This window comes from Xiphophorus maculatus, chromosome 4, assembly GCF_002775205.1.
Source record: "Xiphophorus maculatus strain JP 163 A chromosome 4, X_maculatus-5.0-male, whole genome shotgun sequence".
Lineage (NCBI taxonomy): Eukaryota > Metazoa > Chordata > Actinopteri > Cyprinodontiformes > Poeciliidae > Xiphophorus > Xiphophorus maculatus.
Genome location: NC_036446.1, coordinates 3042563 through 3062836, shown reverse-complemented (window position 1 = coordinate 3062836; position 20274 = coordinate 3042563). Strand labels below are relative to the sequence as shown.

The window sequence follows — 20274 nt, the reverse complement described above, 5'->3', positions numbered from 1 at the left end:
CATCAATGTTTCTTTCTTCTCTGTAACTATTGGACATTAGGGACAAAGATCTGGGTTTCCTTTGTGCTGCACCTCCACCACAAAATAAAAGCCTCCACACATACAGTATGAAGTCGTTTTAAAAATAAATGCTAAAATGATGTAAAGCATATGAGATAAATGAAAATATATATGCATAGCCTTTATTTGTGCACTTATGCTAACCATAATCAGAGTTTTAGATTAGTTTAAATACAATGAAATGTTAATTATTACTTTATTTTGAAAGTAACATGGTTGTGACGTGTGAGACAGATGAGCAATGAAAAAAAAATTCAACTCTTTTATCTCCTCCTGCTATTGCCATCTGAAGAAATGTCCCTCTCCTGGTCAAAACCAACCAATCAGAGCCAGGAGGAGGGGCTTAGCGCTGCTAATCAACCTCCTGTACACTGTTCAATCTGCTAATGTTAGAAAAACAATTTACAGAAACAAACAGTTTATCTGCCGTCATCTGTGGCTATGCTAACTAGCAGGCTGTGTTGTGGTGAACCAGCTGTAGCTTAGTAAAAAGCAAGTGGATGAGAGTGATGGACAGCGCTAAGACCCTCCTCCTGGCTGTGATTGGTTGTTTTTAACTGAGTGGTTTGCTTCTGCACAGGATCTCAATTTTTTTCACAGATTATCTGTTTTATATGATACTGTCAGACCATAATGATAATATTAACAAATATGTAAAAATATTTTTTATATAAAAGTTACATTTTGGAGCTTTAAGTGATGAGTTACTGAAACTTTTGTGACAGATACTCCTATTACAAAGCATGTAACTTTTAATTTGCTAGCAGAGATACAGAAAAGTTGACTCACAAAATGCCAGTGTGCTTTGCCTGATCATATTAACATATTTCTGTTCTGTATATGGTTGATATCATGCCCTCCCTGCACAAATGTGGTAGAATCTTATCAGCCAATAACAGCTCTACTAAGTACAATAAAAGAAAAGGCAAAATAACAATGACACAAGATAAAATAAGCAATAAAAGCAGACAAAATAGTTGCATAACCGCAATAATCCTCCAGCTCCAAGAATTAAAAGCAAAGGAAAACAAATTAGTTTTCAGAAGAGATTTAAAATCACCCAAACTTCTGGAAGAAAACAGCCAAACATTTATTTTACTCACCTGTCTGGAAGAGCTAAAAGCATTTTGTTTTGATTCTGTTTCTTTTCCATTTTATATTTTATTCAGTGACTTTATAAAAAAAAAGATCTGCTTCTATATTCACATGAGCTGCATGTTGTTAAAAACTGCTACATTGTGCAAAGACCGGAGCAAACAGTGATAAATTTCACCGGCAACTTGTAACAGCATTGGTTTATTTTAGGAACAGATTGTTTAGTTCTGGATTTATCCCATCTGGATATAAAAAGCTTGGTCAGCATTTTCTTGTGTCAGACAGGATCTGAGCCTCAGCTGCTCCTTCAGGTAAACGGCTCTCCGACTCTTCTTTAACTCTCATTTATTTTCTTCATCATGTTTACATGTGTCGGCTTTTAAAATGGAACAAAAAGAAAACATATTTTTATGACGTTGAAGCTTTAGGACCTTCATCATGATCCCGGTTTTTCTGTCCCTTCTCTTCAACTCAGTGCAAACCGTTAACATGGTAAGTTTATGATGGGATTGAACTACGTTTTACTGATTCACCTCACATAAAACTGAAGATTTATGAAAGTCTGTGCTTGGTTTTGATTGTATTTCTTTTCAAAAATAAGTTTCAACATCTAAAAGATTTAGAACAAAATGTTTTTTTTGATTCATTTGCCAACAAACATGCAGCGAAGCGTGTACCAAAATGATGCAATTTTCTTACATCTGTGTTCCAGAGTCCTGTAGTAGAACCTGCTCAGTATCCCAGTGAGTTTGAAACAAAGATGCATTTTATCTGACACATCAAATGCATAAATTTAACCAAAGGTTCTGGCAACATTTCTTTCTCAAAAGAGCTTATGGATATCTTTAAAAACATCCCACAACTACAAGCTGACAAAGGTGAGACACAAGCTCACAAAACAAAAAAACCCAGCAGATAATACTGAGAATTTCTTTTATTTCAACACTAATCCTTAAAATAACAACAAACACGCATGTTTTTGATGTCAGATTAATTTAAAATTGCAGTCTTGTGTTTGCATTCCTGTCTGTGTTGGCGTGTAATTTCCTGTTGCAGAGCCAAAGCGATATGATGACATTGCTATGCCAAAAATCTTTAAGAGGAATGCAGACCCGTGCACCATCGTAGGCTGCAAGTGGTTCAAATCTGGAGAGCATGTCTACATACCGTACTACATCGACACTAATTACTGTAAGCGTCATGTGAACAAGGCAAAAATACTTACAGCTGAGGTCAAAATGACTACGCACTGTGCTGAAACTTTAAGTTTTTTCAAAGATTTCTCAAGTGCTGTTAAACAGATCAATGATGTTTCAGAATGACTTTCACAAACATCCTAGTTTTTATTTTGGATTCTTACAAAAACCAATAATTACCCCCCTAAAGAACTGGCCTTAGTCAATTTAGTTTGACCGATATTTAGCCAAAGCAAAAACCACTGCTGTGAAATCATGTGCTTTCACTTGTATTCAATCAATCAACAATAAAATTCTCATTAAGGCTTTGAGCTGTCACCTGAGAAAGCCTCATGCCAAAAGCAAAAGAATTCAGTTTAGACTTGAGAAAACGAAATGGTTGATGCTCACAAAGCAGGAGAAGAAAATCTAAAGTTATCACAGAGTTTCCAAGTGTCAAGAAGTGGAGTGAGACGTGTCGTCAAGAAACTCAAAGAGAGACAAAAAGTACAGAACAAGTCTGGCACAGGAAAGAAAAGAAGTGAGAGATGTGTCCAAAATTCCTGGAACAACCACTGAAACATCAGTAGAGCTCTGTATAGAAAAGGACTGCGAAGAGACGCATTCAAGGACAATCTGGACAAAGATTATGGATACTGAAGCCACATGGAGTTTGACTGAAGATCACTGTGAGACATGGTGGTGGAAGTATCATGCTGTGTGACTGCTGGAACTGGGAATCTCATCAAGGTTGGAGGAATGATGGAGAAAGAATGATGTTTGAAGATTTTGAAGGAAAACCTCAAGCAGTCAGCAGCAGAACCGGGTCTGGGTTCTCACTTTGTCTCCCAACAAGACAACAAGGCGAAACATGAGCTGCGTCCAGAAAACCAGGCTGAACGTTCCTGACTGGCCTAGTCAAAGCCCTGACCCATTGAAGAGCAGAGCCCATGAGAGAAGACCATCAAGTCTGGAGGATTCCTCCTGAGAGACGCAAAAACTTGCTACAGACTAGAAAACATGACTTAATATTAGCATCAGAGCAGCGATTCATTTTGACTGTGGAAGGTTTTGATTTTCAGGAAAGAATTTGGTTTCTGTGTGCAATAAATAAATAAATATAAGCATACAAAATAAATAGAAAAGCTGTATTTAAAAACACATTTTTGAATCTTTGAGAAAGACTTAGAATTTCATAGGATGCCTAATAATTTTGATCTTATCTGTATTTTTAGTAATATAGGTACTAAGCTTTTTTTTTTTGCAGCGCCGGAAGAACGACATCAAATCCTTGCAGTTCTTCAACGATTCAACAAGGCCACCTGCATCCGTTTTGTACCGTTTAAATTGCAGAATTCTGATTACCTATATTTCTATACTCGACCTAATGAAGGGTAGGAACACACACACACACACACACATGCACACACACACACACGCACACCCCCACTCGCACGCACACCCACACACCCTTACACGCATGCACATGTTTGTGCACACACACACACACACACACACACACACCCCACACAAGCACGCACCTTCTTATCCCCATTCATTTGAGCATTCTCGTTTCCTGTTTTGTTTGTCTCTTTATTGTTTAAATTCTGTTCTGAATTTATTATTTTATTTCACTTAGATTTTGGTTTTTGATTTGGTTATTTCATTTAGATTTTGCCTTTATTTATCCCTTTGTTTGTTTAGCTTTAGGTTCTTTTGTTGCGTCACAAACTTCATGTCCAAAATCCTCCAGTTACAAACAAAGCTGCTGTGTGTGATCTTTGGCATTTTTATGATCTTCTTCAGATTCTCCTTATTAATGTTTCTCAGGCCAGATGGACACAGAAAGATGAGACAATGTTTCCGTTTTGTCCTACTGCTTCACTTCCTGCTCCTGTTTTTGCTTCATTCTTGCTTCACAGCTTCACAGTTTTATTTGTAACAAGAGAGAAGGTTTAGGATACGAGTTTAAATACTTTCAATCAATCTTAGATTATATTTCTTCTTTTGCTCTTTCCTTTGATTTGTTACTTTGTTTGCATTTCATTTTAATTTTAATGTAAAGCATTTTGAATTGCCTTGTTGCTGAAAATGTGCTATATAAATAAAATTAACCTTACCCTTTAGTTCTTGGCACCATTTTGGAATAAGATTCACACAGAAAACAGCAGAAAATGTAAATAAATAAAATATGTATTTTATTTCAAATATTAAATAAAATCTTTAATATTAAATATTGAATATTTAATATTAAACACTTACGCCAAAAAGCATCAACAGATAATTATTTACAGTGAACCAAATTCTCCAAAAGGTAAGATTATGACGAACAATTATCACTTGGACCAAAATTGTCAAGTCAAAAGCAATCACAGGCGAAAATAAATAAATAAATAAATAAATAAATAAATAAAATCAAGCAAATAAAGTTGTTCATTTTCGTGGATTTTTTTGTAGGAAATAGATGTTATTTATTGTAGATGACAAACTTCAAATTTTGCATGTTTGCTGTGTAAAAAAAATCATCCAGTTTTCAGTTTCTTCAGGATTTGAGTCACTTTCTTTCAAAACTCTTGCCATATTAAGCCGAGTTTAATAAATTAAATAGAAGCTGATTTTTTTACCAATAGACGTGGTTCTACTTATTACAAAAGTGTAGTTGTGAAAAAAAAACAACTCAAATAAAATATTTGTGCCATTGTCAACATTTTCTGTTAAAGAAGATATAAACTTGGCATTGAAAACATTATTCTAAAAACTGACAAATCATTGGACGGCCAAATTTCTTGAATTGCAGTCAGGGCCACACAAAATTAATCCAAGGACGACGACTGGCCCCCGGGCCACACTTTGGCCAACCCTGTTATAGAATAAGCTTCTTAGATTTCTGACCTGTTTTGGATATAGCCAAGAAACCAAACAGTTAACAGATAATAATGGTGAAAAGACGGCAGAAACAGTTAGCGGTTAGCCTTTAGCCGTTAGCTGTGTGTGTGCTTGTGTTTGTATTTCAGGTGTTGGTCCTACATTGGCCGCCAGGGAGGAGGGCAGTTCATCTCTCTGGAGAGAAATAAATGTCTGCGAACCTCTACGGTGAGCCACGAGGTCCTTCACGCTCTGGGCTTCAACCATGAGCAGGTCCGCATCGACAGAGACGAATACATCCGCGTTTTATTCCAGAACATCAAACCAGGTCGGTAACATCTGTTTCCATATAAACATACACAGATGGTCCATTCCAATAAGTTGGTTTCAGTTTAGTTGTATCTCCTGTTTCTGTTAAATGGATTCAGAATGTAATAACAACATGAACTTTTCCTTTTTGGTCATTTACAAAGAGCAAAGGTTTAACTTTTGGAAGGTACGAACCAACAACATGGGATCTCCTTACGACTACAACTCTGTCATGCATTACAAGAAGTAAGTCTTTCCCATCATGCGAGGGTTTTTTATTTAAAAAGAAAAAATGCTGACACTAATATTTTCCATGAACTTTTTGCTTTGCTTTGCAGGTATGCTTTTTCTAAAAACGGGCAGCCAACCATCGCTGCCAGGTCTCATCAAATCCACAGCTTTGGAAACTCATACGGAATGAGCAACACTGACATCGACCGAGTCAACAAACTTTATAACTGCAGGAAAAACTAAAGCATAAACTTTTAACATTTCTCAAAACAAAACAAAACAAAACAACATTCTAACAGAAGGTTTTTAACACTAATCATTTAATGTCAGTGTGAACCAGAAATGATCAAACTTAGTTTACAGAAACCAGGAGTTATTTTATCTTTAACTAGTTACATTTATTTTATTATGTCTGATTGAGTCACATTTTTGAAAAATGTACTTTTATTAGCATTTTTTTACAATGCTGCACGTTTTACTTTTACTTGAGTAACTTTATTATGAAGTATCACTACTCTTGCTTGAATAAAATTTATGGAGTCTCAAAAACAAACATGTTTTAAAATTCACCAGACAGAGACACACACCTGCAGTTTTTATTGAAAGAATCTGATTTGGATAAATGTTCTTTTGTCTGATTTTTTTGTTACTTATAAATATGAGTTATTGTCATTTTCATCCTTAAAATACCAAAACTTCCACTTAACTTTATACTTTGACCGTCTGATGATGTAATTTTAACTATAAAATGACTGATAATATGATTATCAATCATTTGAGTAAACTTTTTATCCAAATACTTTTTAACTCTTGAGTAATTTCTGGGATGGCTACTTTTTACTTTTACTTGAGTAAAAATATCTTTAGATAGTGCTACTCTTACTTGATTACAATTTTTGGGAACTCTGCCCCTCTAATCTGAGTTTATCTTTCTCCTAATGCTGTTTTAAATTGAGCAGGTTCAACAGTTCAACAGTTTTTCACAGAAAATAAAAAACATATATTATTTTTCTGTTTTTAGCCTGAAGTAAATATCATGTTTTGCATATATTTAATGTAATAAATAGATTTCTTTTGAAGAGTTGTGTGAACAAACACATCTTGTGATTCTCACGCACTTTATTTTAGCTACATTCAGTGGAAATGCATCATATTTTCCTGAAAGGTGTGGCATGACATTCTCACCTCTGCCTCTGATAGCATCTTTGCAGATAAAAGCTATTTTGGTTTCTGTTTGCTTCTGCAGTTTGCTTTCTGCAGGTTGCTCATTGTTCTGTTGCTTAACCTCTTTCAACAGGGTTAGGACAGGATTTCTTCAATCAAACAATCAAGTTTATTTGTATAGCAAATTTCAGCAACACGGCAGTTTAAAGTGCTTCACATCATGAAAACATAAAAAGCATTATAAACACGACCACGCAGTCGTGGAAACTAATAACAGGCATTACATTTTGTCAGGTGTCGTCATTAAAATCATCGTTACACATCAACTATGTTGGGCAATGTTCCTTTTAAAGCAACTCTAATCAGCTGGGTTTTTAGTCGGGACTTAAAGGAACTCAGTGTTTCGGCTGTTTTGTAGTTTTCTGGAAGTTTGTTCCAGATTTGTGGTGCATAGAAGCTGAATGCTGCTTCTGACTGTTTGGTTCTGATTCTGCTCTGCAACCAGAAGACCTGGGAATGATTTCTAAACTAACAACAGTGTTTATTTTCCTTCTGAACCAACGGTACCGCCGGTTCTGCCCAAAACTTGCAACACCAGCAACCCTCCTCTTCTGGACAAGAACAAGTTTTATTTTCTGTCCCTTTTTCATCTTTTTTTTTTTTTACCTCTGGACAGGAACATTTTATCTGATTATCAGGAAAATTTAAGTGTGCTAAAAAAAAGCTGTTTGGAACAAAACAATTTCAAAACAAAGATTGGTAACAGATAGCTTTGTGTTTGTGTTTTTTACCCTTTTCTCTAAAACCCTGAAGTCATTTCAACACTTCCCCTGATCTTATCTGGTCTGTGCTTAAAAATAAGGTTCTGTGCAGAAGTCAATTTAAAGTGGTACCATTGTTAGTTCAAGAAACCTTAGAATCTACAATGATTAACATGCTTTCCCTACAAAATACAAAATAAATCAAAATAAAATACAAAAACAGGCCATTTTATTTGTTTGATTTTATTTATTTATTCATTTTGGTCTGAAAGTACTTTTGACTTGACTATTTTGGACCATGTGACAAAAAGTTTGTCACATGAGATTTGACATGAGATTTGATTCAAACCATTGCAGATTAACTTCTATCCAAATCTAAATGTCATTATTTAATTTAATATCATTTCAGCTTCAATCATACAATGAGAAATTTTAAAGGAAATTTACCAATAGGAAAGTTTCATGGCGTTTCACAAGACTCTTTTTTACAAACTAAATATTTTGTTTACCATTTTAATGTTTAGTTTGGAACTGTGACATGACTGTATGGTGTAAATATGACTTTAAAAAATGAGCCCACATTTTTTATTCTACAACAGGCTAAATAACATAAATTATAGATGCTAATTTTTGGTTTGTAGCTTTAGAAACTGGAGCCCATATAATGATAACTGATCAGTTTGGAAGTTTCCGTAACTCCTATCTTATTTGTGAGAATCTACTTATATCAAAGTGTGACATGACTTCCTGCACCTAAAATTATGAAACTCATCCTGTGAGAAAAGATCGGCTGTGGTCACTTCTACTGGTTGAACTGGTTATATAAAGGAAGAAGCTTCAGTCGCTGCTTCATCCTCGCTGACTTCATCTCATCAGTTGCAGGTATTGAAACCTTCAGCATTTCCACGTTGTGGATCTGCATGTTACAGGCTGAGAAAAACATAATTTTACTTTTATTTTCTCAGGTGTCGAGCTGCAGAGAAACTCCACAATGACTCCAAATGTTTTCTACCTGCTCTTTCTTTTGATGGCCGACATGTCTCTGGTGGGTTTTACTCTCTGATTTCTATTAGTATGATGTTAAAATTTGCATTTTTGAAAAGAATAAATAGAAAAAAGGAAATGAAATAAATGAAGCAGTAGCCTAAGATGTTAAGTTGACAATAATAAAACATTATTAGCTTAATAATTGTGTGTTTCTTCTTAGAAATAAGCACTCGAAGGCAGATAAATAAACAAAACAAATTAAAACACAGCATTATTGTACAATAATGCATTAGGGCCATTGTAGACAGAACAAATCTGCTCCTGTCTTTTACAAAGATGTTTTAATGTGTATTTATTTATCTACCTTATAGAGCTCAGCTCTTAGAAGAAACACATAACTATCAAGCTAATAATGTTTTATGAATTTGGTCCATTAGGTTACTGGTTCTTTTCCTTCTGTTTTTATTTTGCATCACTGAGACATTTTGTAACTCTGTGTCTGTGTTGCAGAGTGCTCCAACTAAAACTGAGAATCCAGTCAGTGAGTCGGATTAAGACCATTTTTTATGTTATATTTGACTGATAAATATTGTAAATCTAAAGTCTTGTAATCTGTTTTCCAGATGAAACGGACAACTCTCTGGAAGTCATCCCGAGACCAAAAATTGATTTTGGTGAGATTATTTTTCAAATCATAATTTCTGTAACAAGAAGACAAAATATACGTCAACAATTACTCTGTTTGTTTTACTGAATGATAAAGGAGCATTTACTTAAATGAAAATCAAAAAGGAAGATTTTTTAAATCAAATTGCCAAATTTTGATTAGTAAGAATTTAACTTGAGGTAGAAAAAAATTATTTGACCTTCACATAAAGATGTCTAGAGTTTAAATGTTGAAAGATTTTCCCAGGGTGGTGTCTAAGGAAGAAGTAACATTTAGTTTGATGTTATTTAAGGTCCTAGAGGTGATTCACACACAGAGCAGGTAGCTAGTTCTTCTGGAGCTCCAACAGTTTGTTCAGTATCAGCTCCGAAGGCCTCGGACGATTCCTGGTTTTAAAAAGTTCACTGCCAGGCCTCTGCACAACCGTTTGCATCATTCCTGATGATACTATAGTTTTTTCTGCTGTTGTACTTGAGTCTCTGTCTTTATCGTTACAGAATCATACATATTCCAGGGAGACATCCTCGTACCGAAAACCACAAACAAGAATGCAGATCCATGTGTTGTGAAAGGCTGCCTGTGGCCCAAACATGGACGCCACGTCAATGTGCCGTACGTCATCTCTCCTTACTATAGTAAGACGTTCTGCTTGGAAAGCTTTTAAATGCACATGTTAACTTAGTATAAGATAAGAAATACAATGGTTTAAAGGTATCACAGTGTTAACACAGAGACTTAAGAGAGCTACCGTTGTGCTCTTCATTAAATTCTTACTGTATTTCTGCTGCTGTGTTTACAGACATTCTCTTGGCTGCTTAACAGATGCTCATGATTTACAAAATATAATTTTTAAAAAATGCCAGTTTCTCTGAAAGCTAATTGAAGGAACATTTTAGCTCCTTTGAAGACACTTGGTTTTAAAAACCCTTGGAAGTAACCGAGCCACGCCCACTTATTCATGTTGCATTACTCAAGAATGAACTGAAAAGATTTAAATAAATGTTATAAAAACATTTTACAGCTCAAGAAGAACGCAACATCATTGTTACAGCACTCTGGAGCCTTCAGCGGACCACCTGCATTCGCTTTGTCCAGCATAGTTACAATACTCGGGACTTCATCTACTTCATACCATTGGATGGGTAGGAACACACACCTCTCACACACATTCACGGAGATCGCTTGACCGCATCCATCAATGGTTGATTTGCATGGTGTTTCATCGCATCATCCAGTTTCAGTTTATTCACTCACACCATTTAATAAATCCCACGATGTACTTACAACAAATTGTTTTACCATTTCATAAAGATCACAGATCAACACGGAGCTTCACTGCAAAATTACAGTGAGCGAATCGGGTCTCCCAACAAGTGTTGCACCCTTAAAAAGACTCATATAGATTTTTGCTTTTGTGCAACTTCATTAAACAAAATCAGCGTGTGTAGTTTTCTCTTTTTTCAACTTTTAACTCCCATCATGCATTGTGTCGCTCTTAAAGGGGTATTATCATGACAGAAATCTATTAAATTAAACAATGAAGTAGTTTTAGCACATATTTAGCCATAAATCAAATGAATTGTTCTAAATACTAAATCAAATAATTGCTTGCCCAATAAGATAATTATACCTATTAGTTGAACATTATCACGTTCTTAACCTATTTTCAAGGCTCTCAGAAGCTTTTTAAAGTCAGTCAGATACAAGTGAGCTCAGAAGTACAAATAAAGCCTAATTTATCAAAATCATCAGGGTTATGCAAGCATTAATAAACAAAATCTGACTATTTGTCATCAACATTTGCATTTAATTAAAGTTTATTAGCTGAAATTTGTAAAAGTACGCAAATTACAAGCTAAGCACAAACCAGAAACTTTTTTACTAAATGAAACCATCATGTGCTTCATCTTGAGCTCAAGGCCAGTTATAGTTATAGAAGATCATCATAAACATTCTTTTTGTTTTTCTCTGGTTTCCATGTGGAACATGTCAGGTGTAGGTCCAACATGGGACGTCAGGTTGGAGGACAGTACATCTCCCTGGCGAGACCTGGATGTTTGTCCCACCGCACAGTTCAGCATGAGGTTCTTCACGCTCTGGGTTTCAACCATGAACAGGTCCGCTCTGACAGAGACGCACATGTTAAGATTCTCTTTGAAAACATTGAGGAAGGTAAGTTTGAAGTTACATAATTTGAAGTTTCATAATTTTGTACTTCACTCACAGATAAAAATAGAACATATGTCAATATTCTTTAGTTTTAGAAAATGTGTATCTTTAAAAACATTGAATCAGGCCGGCTTTACTGTTCAAGTCTTTTTACTATGGTTTTCAAACTACAACACATAGAAAGTATTTCAGATTAAGTGCTTGAAAACAACGGATAAATATTTTGTCTTTTCTTGACTGCTGCACAGGAAAAGATAACCAGTTCAGAAAAGTAGAGACCAACAACTTGGGAACTCCCTACGACTTCAAGTCCGTCATGCAATACGGAAAGTGAGTTGCAGGCAACTTCTCTCCCACGATGTGATTCATTCAAACTTATGAAACTGCAGGGCGATTTAGTCTGCCATGGTTGTTAAGTATTTCTGATTGAAGTTCAGAAAGGGGAGACTCAACGGGAATTCTACGGTCAAATGAACAGTTAAAACATCTTGATGAATTAATCAAACTGTTAAGGATATATTTATGTCTTCTTTAAGATATGCATTCTCCAAAAATGGGCTGCCTACCATTGTGGCCCAGTTCAATCCTAACTATGACTGGGGGCGAGCCACTCAGATGAGCGCCAACGACATCGCCCGCGTCAACAGGCTTTACCAATGCAGTGAGTCTTAAAAATCTCTGAAACTGCTATAGTACTCTCTAAATGTCTCCTTTTTTATCACAGACTAATATAACATGAAGGAATCAGCTCAACAACCGCCAACAGCCAAGAATTGGTCTACTACAAGAACATTATCAGCTCATAAAACGTTAAACAGCAAAAACTTTGGAGCATTTTTAAAAAGATCATCTAGAGCCACCTGCTGGTCAGAGGTCGCATTGCATCGCCTGTTGATGGGAGGTTCCTCAGTCAACTTCTTGCAACTTTGATTTGAATTTGCCTTCTGCTTTTTACTTTACATGGAGCCTGTATGTAATAGAATAAAATGATCGTTTTGATTAAAGCTATATGCATTTCATTAATATGTGTTCCAACATTACAAACACTGTGGTTATTCCATAATCCATATTTAAATTGTTATCATTGAATACTTGGACAAGGGCAGTCTGCTTGACAATTGTGTTTGCCTTTTCATAAAGATCCGGCTTGTAGTGTCACAAAAATCAAGTTATAGCCTCTGTTTCTCTCCCTCAATTCACTAAAGTTCAGAGTTCACAGGCGACTCCATTACAAAGGTCCACAAGATGGAAGTTTACAGCTTTGTTGGTAAAAGGGACAAAAGCTGAAAACGTCTAAAATATATACTACCAACCAGATAAAAACTGGCTTATGAGAGCATCTGTCTGCAGACCTTACCAATCACACATATTTAATGCTGTAAGTAAATAAGTGGCCCATAGACCAGCTCATTGGCTTTATTATTATTTTTTATTTAAGTTTATTTGTACAGAACATTTCAGCTACAAGGCAGCTCAAAGTGCTTTATCTCATCAGTCACCAAACAAGCAATCAACAAAATCATCAACCAAATTCGCAGCTGACATGTTGGTCAAAGTTCCTAATCAAAAGCAACTCTATCGAAGGTGCAGCCATATTATGCTTGTCACTGGCTCTGTTAGCATATTTTCACTGAATCGTTGCTTTAGTTTCTCTCTGCAGGTTGTCCTGTTATGGTTTCCTGAATGTGGTTGCTGCTCTCCATGCTTCTTCTTTACTGATGCACGGCTGCAGAGTGACGGTTTGCGGTTGAGCCAAAGCAGTGATCAGCACATTGAATTGGCTTAGAAAATGTATGTTGTGTGAATAACAAAGAATGGCCTAGTCAAAGTCCAGATTTAAACTAAGTTTTGTTGTGGCATAACCTTAAACAGAACATTGATGCTCAGAAACCTTGTAATATGTTTCAGTTAAAAGAATTTAAAGAAGAAAGACGACTGGGTCAATATTGATTAGCCACGTATCATAAATGCTTGATGGCAACCAGTCGACAGCTAAATACTTTTAGAGTCAAGTTGCTTTAGTTTGTGTCTCTAAAATTAAAATAAAACATTGACAAACCCTTGTCAGGTAGCAAACCAACATGGTATTTTACTAGCTTTTATCTGATGGACCCACACAGGAACTGAAGACAGAGGAAAATTGGTTTGTAGTTTTCCGTTTTCATATTGCCTTCAAATTAACCTCAAATTTCTGATTAAATTTCTGTTTAAGTCTCGGTGTATCAATAGGCTTGCAGATAAGATCAGGCGATGTTTTGAATTCATCTTTGTGGTTTTAGGTGAATCAGAAAGTTCTAACCACAAACTGACACACTTCACACTCTGTCACCAGTCTTTGTTTTAAAACTGATGTGGTTGCTTACATTTTTCAGATTATTGCAAACATTTCAATATCAACATTGGTCATTTTCAAATAAGGATTTTGTTTATTACCCTGCGTGTTACAGCAGCATTGCACAAACATATCCAGCACATATTCTGCAAGTCTGAAAGTTTCCATAACACATGACATTACCTATAACGTCAGAATTGACTTTTAATCAAGTGTGACATTTCCTGTCACTGAAATAAAGAGGAGGTGTTATTTCTCTTGAAAGGAAAAGATAGTGGTCACTTCTAGTGGGAGAACTGGTTATAAAGAGCAGAGCATCAGTTTCATGCAGCGTCAAACAGCCACTTCTTCAGGTGAACTCCTCTCTGACTTTGTCTCTCATCAGGTAATCTTCCACATTTGCACATTGGGGATCTAAATGTTACAGGCAAAGCAAAACATAATTTAACTGTTTTAGTTTTATTTCATCAGGTTTTGAGTTATAAAGAAACTCCACAATGACTCCAAATGTTTCCTGCCTGCTGTTTCTTTTGATGGCCGACATGTCTCTGGTGGGTTTTACTCTGGGATTTCTGACAACGGGATGTTAAAATTTGTTAAAACTGTGAAAATTTACAAAGAAAAAAGTGAAAGAAACAAAAATTAAAGGAAAATATTTGTATTCTTATGTTTTGCTCTCAGTGCGAGGGCATGAGATGCCATAAAATAAGGCTTAAGAATAGGAAGGCTAAGGAATATAGATTAAGAGAGTAAATGAAACATTGTGTGACTGTGTGTGTTGCAGAGTGCACCAGCTAAAAATCAGGATCCAGTTGGTGAGTTGAATCAAATCAGATATTATTACATATCATTATGTTTGACCAGAGTTGGGTAATAACTAGTTACGTTTACTTGAGTGACTTTATATATATATATATATATATATATATATATATATATATATATATATATATATATATATATATATATATATATATATATATATATATATATATAAAAATTCCCTTCTCACCCACCGCGGGTGGTTCTTATCCTCTGAGCTCGGGTCCTCTACCAGAGGCCTGGGAGCTTGAGGGTTCTGCGCAGTATCTTGGCTGTGCCAAGGACTGCACATTTCTGGACTGAGATGTCTGATGTTGTTCCTGGGATCTGTTGTAGCCATTGGTCCAGTTTGGGGGTGACTGCCCCGAGGGCCCCGATGACCACAGGCACCACTGTGGTCTTCACCTTCCAGGCCCTCTCCAGTTCCTCCCTGAGGCCCTGGTATTTCTCTAGTTTCTCGTGCTCCTTTTTCCTGATGTTGCAGTCGCTTGGTATTGCTACACTACATATATATATATATATATATATATATATATATATATATATATATATATATATATATATATATATATATATATATATATATATATATATATATATATATATATGGAATATACTGTATATTTATATATATATACGTACTTTGAGGAATATTTTTACTCTACTTCACTTTTTACTTTTAGTAAATTTTTAATTTGAAGTATTTCTGTTCTTACTTGAGTAAAATTTCTGGATTTTCTTCCCACTGAATGAAAAACAAAAATGTTTGAACCAAAAACTCACCAGACTCAGACAAACAGCCCCAGGTTTTGTTAAAGTTTTATAGGTTTTTTGTGGAAATAAACTGAAAATTTTGTAGTGTTATTTTTTGTTGCTTATATGAATTATTGTCATTTTCGTCCTTAAAATACCAAAGTTTCCACTTAATTTTCTTTTTTTTAATATATTAAATGTATGATAATGGATGGATACTTTTTACTTTTATCTGAATAAGATGTTGAAGTAATTTTATTCTTACTTGAGTTCAGTTGATGGATTCTCTTCTGCATTTCACTGAGGGACATTTCAAACCTAAACTCCTTGTGTTCTGTTTCCCAGATAAGTCTGACAACATCCTCGAAGTCGTCCCAAGACCCAAAGTTCAATTTCGTAAGACTAATTATTTAAATTATAAGTTCTGCAATAAGAAAAATACATCAAGACTTAATTGTTTCTCATTATTGGGTGATCTATGGACCATTTTCTTGCACTAAATGAAGAGTAAAATAGCATTGCTGACATAATGCTGCCAGCAACAAAACATCCTCCTCTTGCTTCTTACTTTTCTTTAAGATAGAAAATATTTTTACATCAGTTTTTGTGTTTTTTTCTCTGCTCTGTTTTCTCAAACTGCCTGTCAGTGGTGGAAGATGGCCGCCTGCACTGAGCCAGGTTGTGGTTTCTTCCTGTTAAAGGGGAGTTTTTCCTCTCCACTGTTGCTACATGCATGCTCAGCAGGAGGGGCTGCTGTAAAGCCAATGACTCAACGCCATCTGAGGATTCCCGCAGATGGAAAACTAGAATAAGAATGGATGCATGATTGAATTGAAATGTCTTTTTTTTGTGAAGTGACGTGTTGTGATTTGGTATTGTATCATTAACCTGAATTAAACTGAGTCTTTATTAGTTCCAGAAACATTCATACTGCAAGGCGACATCGCGGTTCCTAAAGCTACCAGCAGGAATGCCGACTCCTGCACTCTGAAAGGCTGCAAGTGGCCCAAGCGTGGATCCTACGTCCGTGTGCCCTACTACATCTCTACTAACTATAGTAAGCGCTTCTGTCCCAATTAGCAGACATGCTAATATATATATTTATATTCTAAATGTATAAAATAAAACAATCCATATGTTTACGGTACTATTAATACAAACATTTAAGAAAGAAAGGATGCATGATCTAATTTATTGATTCAAAAGCAACAATTGTTCCCACTTCTTTGAAACGACATGTACTTTTAAGTAAAAAATTGTTTTTAATAATTATTTGTTATACCTGTCTACAATGGAGAGCTAGGGCTATACTAAAAAAAAATAAAATAAATAAAACTACAAACAAAATCATGAAATTATGAGAATAAAGTCAAACTGAAACAAGAATTATCGTAATAATGTGAGAATAAAGTTGTACGATACTGACTTTATTCTCGTAATAAACTCAATATTCTTGTGATATAATGAGTTTATTCTTAGAATTTTATTACTTTATTTTCATAATTGTATTTATTTTTTTATTGCCTTAGCGTGGCACTAATAATCTGTTGTACCTTTTCCGTTCTTCATAAAATTAAAAGAGTAAGAAACTGATGTTATGTTTTCTGGGTTCCTGCTGGCATTTTTAAAAAAAAACTTTGATGCACCTGGACACAAGTTACCGGCCTATTCCCAATTATTAGTTTCTCATCAGTCCAGAATGAAATGAAATGGTTTATATAAATGTTACATTTTCTGCAGCTCAGGAAGAACGCAACGTTATTCTTGAAGGACTGAAGAGCTTTGAGCAGACCACCTGCATTCGCTTCGTCCCGTACAGGAACAAAGATCGGGACTTCATCTACTTCGACTCAAAGGATGGGTAGGAACACACTGTTCTCACACACACACACACACACACACACACACACACACACACACACACACACACACACACACACACACACACACACGCACACACACACACGCACACCCCCACACACACACACACACACACACACACGCACACACACACACGCACACCCCCACACACACACACACACACACACACACGCACGCACACACACACACACGCACACCCCCACACACACACACACACACACACACGCACACACACACACACACACACGCACGCACACACACACACACGCACACCCCCCCACACACACACACACACACACACGCACACACACACACACACACGCACACCCCCACACACACACACACACACACACAAAATCCTTGTACTTACATGGAAACCAATGACTTTGTGTTGACTTCTACTCATTTTCGTAACTGCATTTATGCCTAACTCAGACATTTTGTCTGACACTAACCTTTAAGACTATTCCTTAAGCATAAATCACAAAAAAACCTATAAACAAAACAAACAAACCTTTAGAAACGGCAGAATGAGCTTCAGAATCACATGACTGAGTCTCCTGAACACACTTATAGCCGCGCCTTGTTATGCATGTTATTGTTTTTCTTACCTTTTTTGTGTGTAAAATAAGAATATGTCTAAATGTAGACAATGTGGTTTCACTGACATAACCAGCAAAAAAAGAAGAAAATCATAAGTATTGTGTCTTAGGGAGGTCAGAGGTTCAAATTTCAGGCTCTTTATTTTGCAGGAAAACATTTAGAATAATTTTCTAGTGTAAGTGGATTAATACAGAAACGCCTCACCATGAACATTGTGTTTGTTTTGTTTTCTGGTCTCCATGGGGAACATGTCAGGTGTTGGTCCTACTTAGGACGTCAGAAGAGAAGACAGTTCATCTCCCTGAATAAAGATGGCTGCTTGTCCCGCCGCACAGTTCAGCATGAGGTTCTTCACGCCCTGGGTTTCAACCATGAGCAGGTCCGCTCCGACAGAGACCGTTACGTTTTGATTTATCACCAAAACATCAAGCCAGGTCGACTTTCCAGCTTGTGTTTTTACAGATAGAAAAAATTTATGGTTAAATGTTTGAAAATAACTGATAAATACTTTGCTTTTTCTTGACTGTTGCACAGGAAAAGAGAACAATTTCCAAAAAAAAGTGACCAACAACTTGGGGACTCCCTACGACTTCAAGTCCGTCATGCAGTACGGAAGGTGAGTTCCAGGAAACTTCTCTTCCTCGATGTGATTCATTCAAACTCAAATAAAAGCTGGGAGGTTTAGCCTGGCACAGTTTCTTAGTTTTTCTGATTGGACAGCTTTTTAAACTTTTGGAAGAGGAAGGCCTAACTGGAGTGTCATACTGAAATAAACAGCATAATCATTTTCGAGAATCACTCAATTCTAAGGATATATTTGTGTCTTGTTTCAGATATGCATTCTCCAAAAATGGGTTGCCTACCATCGTTGCCAAGTCCGATTCTAAGTGGGACTGGGGGCGAGCCACTGAGATGAGTGTCAACGACATCGCCCGCGTCAACAAGCTTTACAAATGCAGTGAGTACTAAAAATAATAAATAGAGTTTAAAAGTCTTAAAAATCTCTGAAACTGTTTTAGTTGTCTTGAAATGTCTCTACTTTCTTTCTTTTCTCAGAATAAAATGTCTTGAAGAGATCAGCTCAACAACAGCCAAGAATCTTTCTGCTGCAAGAATATTTTCTAATCTGTTAAATAAAATAAAACCTGGCAGCATTTTTAGAAAGATCTAGAGCCACCTGCTGGTCAAAGCTTGCATTGCATCTCCTCTTAATGGGAGGTTTCTCACCCAGATTCATAAATAGTTTTGATTTGAATTTGCTTTTTGCTTTATGCTTTGCAGAGAGGCTGGAATGAAATCATGGCTTTGGTTATAACTGTATGTGTTTTTATTGACGGGCAAAATATCTTCATTACAGAATTAAAGGCTTCTAGAGATGGATAAAATGAATCCATTTTTGCTGGTTGTTTTTTAAGCTGTCAGTTGAATAAAGTTCAACATCTGTGTTGAAGTTTCGATCATTGACTGTTAAGAACTAACAAAGTAAACGTTTATATTTACGCTCTTATTCTGAAGTTAGTGAAGGATTTTTTGTTTTATCCCCAGAAACCTTTTCAAACAAGAAAAATGCAAGAAAAACATAAAAACACAGACAATGGAGAACAAGATATAAACACGAATTCAGCCTTAGCTTCTGCTAAATACCATGTGCAAGAATGGACCAGGTGCAGTCCAACACATAACAGCAAAGTTCACACCAGAACCAAATGACTGAAATATTGATCAGGAAATGAGTGTCAATATTTCAGACTCTCAGTCAAACTAGAAAACCAAATCAAGGTCCAGAGGGACTTTCTGGTTCTGACTCATAAACACATGATGCCCAAACAAACCGCAGGCAGCGGCGGTTTTCAGGAGAAAACAGCAAATTAGGAACATTGCAGACAGAAAAAAGAAAGAAATTTCCAAGTGTTTTTTACAGAAAATTTCTCAGATTATTCACAAAATTTCTGAGTTTCTTCTGGCAAATTTTCAACTTTTCAAACTCAGAAATGTTCACTTTTTAGTAGAATTTTTTTTTAGATTAATCTAAAAGAAATGTGAGTTTCTTGTAAAATTTTAACTTTTAAAAAAATTCTTTTTGTAGAAAATTTCTGAGATTAATCAGAATTTTTTTTTTTCTAGCACATTTTTGACTTTTCAAACTAGTCCTAGTTTTTTTCTAGAACATGTCTGCGATTATTCTCTAAATTTCTGGGGCAGAAATTTACTCCTTTATCTTGTAGAAAAGGAAAATACCAAGAACTCGGAGGAAAGCAGTGGCGTGTCTGACAGTGTCGGTGCTGTTGCCCTGAAGCTGGAGGGAAACTCCAGGATATTTCAGGAACAACCCTGGAGACCTGCAGTCTTTTCCCCCTGTTCCTTTATTGGACCATTTTTGATCAATACAGAATGAAAGCT

The 20274-nt window shown here is 35.9% G+C and overlaps 3 protein-coding genes across 5 annotated transcripts; all 3 read left to right on the top strand.

Moving 5' to 3' along the window:
• Nucleotides 1-1593: 1593 nt before the first annotated feature.
• Nucleotides 1594-5984, top strand: LOC102222716 (high choriolytic enzyme 2-like). Its single transcript, XM_014472151.2, has 8 exons — nt 1594-1647; nt 1868-1898; nt 1986-2033; nt 2212-2346; nt 3598-3724; nt 5345-5523; nt 5669-5750; nt 5843-5984. The coding sequence occupies exons 1-8, from the start codon at nt 1594-1596 to the stop codon at nt 5976-5978; spliced, it is 792 nt and encodes a 263-aa protein (XP_014327637.1). The 3' UTR covers nt 5979-5984.
• Nucleotides 5985-8490: 2506 nt separating this feature from the next.
• Nucleotides 8491-12487, top strand: LOC102222971 (low choriolytic enzyme-like). 2 transcript variants are annotated; one of them, XM_014472144.2, is made up of 10 exons: nt 8491-8542; nt 8626-8705; nt 9158-9188; nt 9271-9321; nt 9812-9949; nt 10336-10456; nt 11308-11486; nt 11732-11813; nt 12020-12144; nt 12208-12487. In XM_014472144.2, exons 2-10 carry the CDS (start codon nt 8652-8654, stop codon nt 12210-12212), a joined length of 786 nt encoding a protein of 261 aa, XP_014327630.2. In that variant the 5' UTR covers nt 8491-8542; nt 8626-8651; the 3' UTR covers nt 12213-12487. The 2 variants fall into 2 exon arrangements, with proteins under 2 accessions (XP_014327630.2, XP_023187890.1); XM_023332122.1 differs by having other exon boundaries at nt 12020-12487.
• A 1602-nt stretch (nt 12488-14089) lies between these two features.
• Nucleotides 14090-19319, top strand: LOC102223227 (low choriolytic enzyme-like). 2 transcript variants are annotated; one of them, XM_023332120.1, is made up of 10 exons: nt 14090-14200; nt 14287-14366; nt 14600-14630; nt 15736-15786; nt 16304-16447; nt 17131-17251; nt 18130-18308; nt 18409-18490; nt 18708-18832; nt 18931-19319. In XM_023332120.1, the coding sequence occupies exons 2-10, from the start codon at nt 14313-14315 to the stop codon at nt 18933-18935; spliced, it is 792 nt and encodes a 263-aa protein (XP_023187888.1). In that variant the 5' UTR covers nt 14090-14200; nt 14287-14312; the 3' UTR covers nt 18936-19319. The 2 variants fall into 2 exon arrangements, with proteins under 2 accessions (XP_023187888.1, XP_023187889.1); XM_023332121.1 differs by having other exon boundaries at nt 14099-14200; nt 14273-14366.
• Nucleotides 19320-20274: the final 955 nt, after the last annotated feature.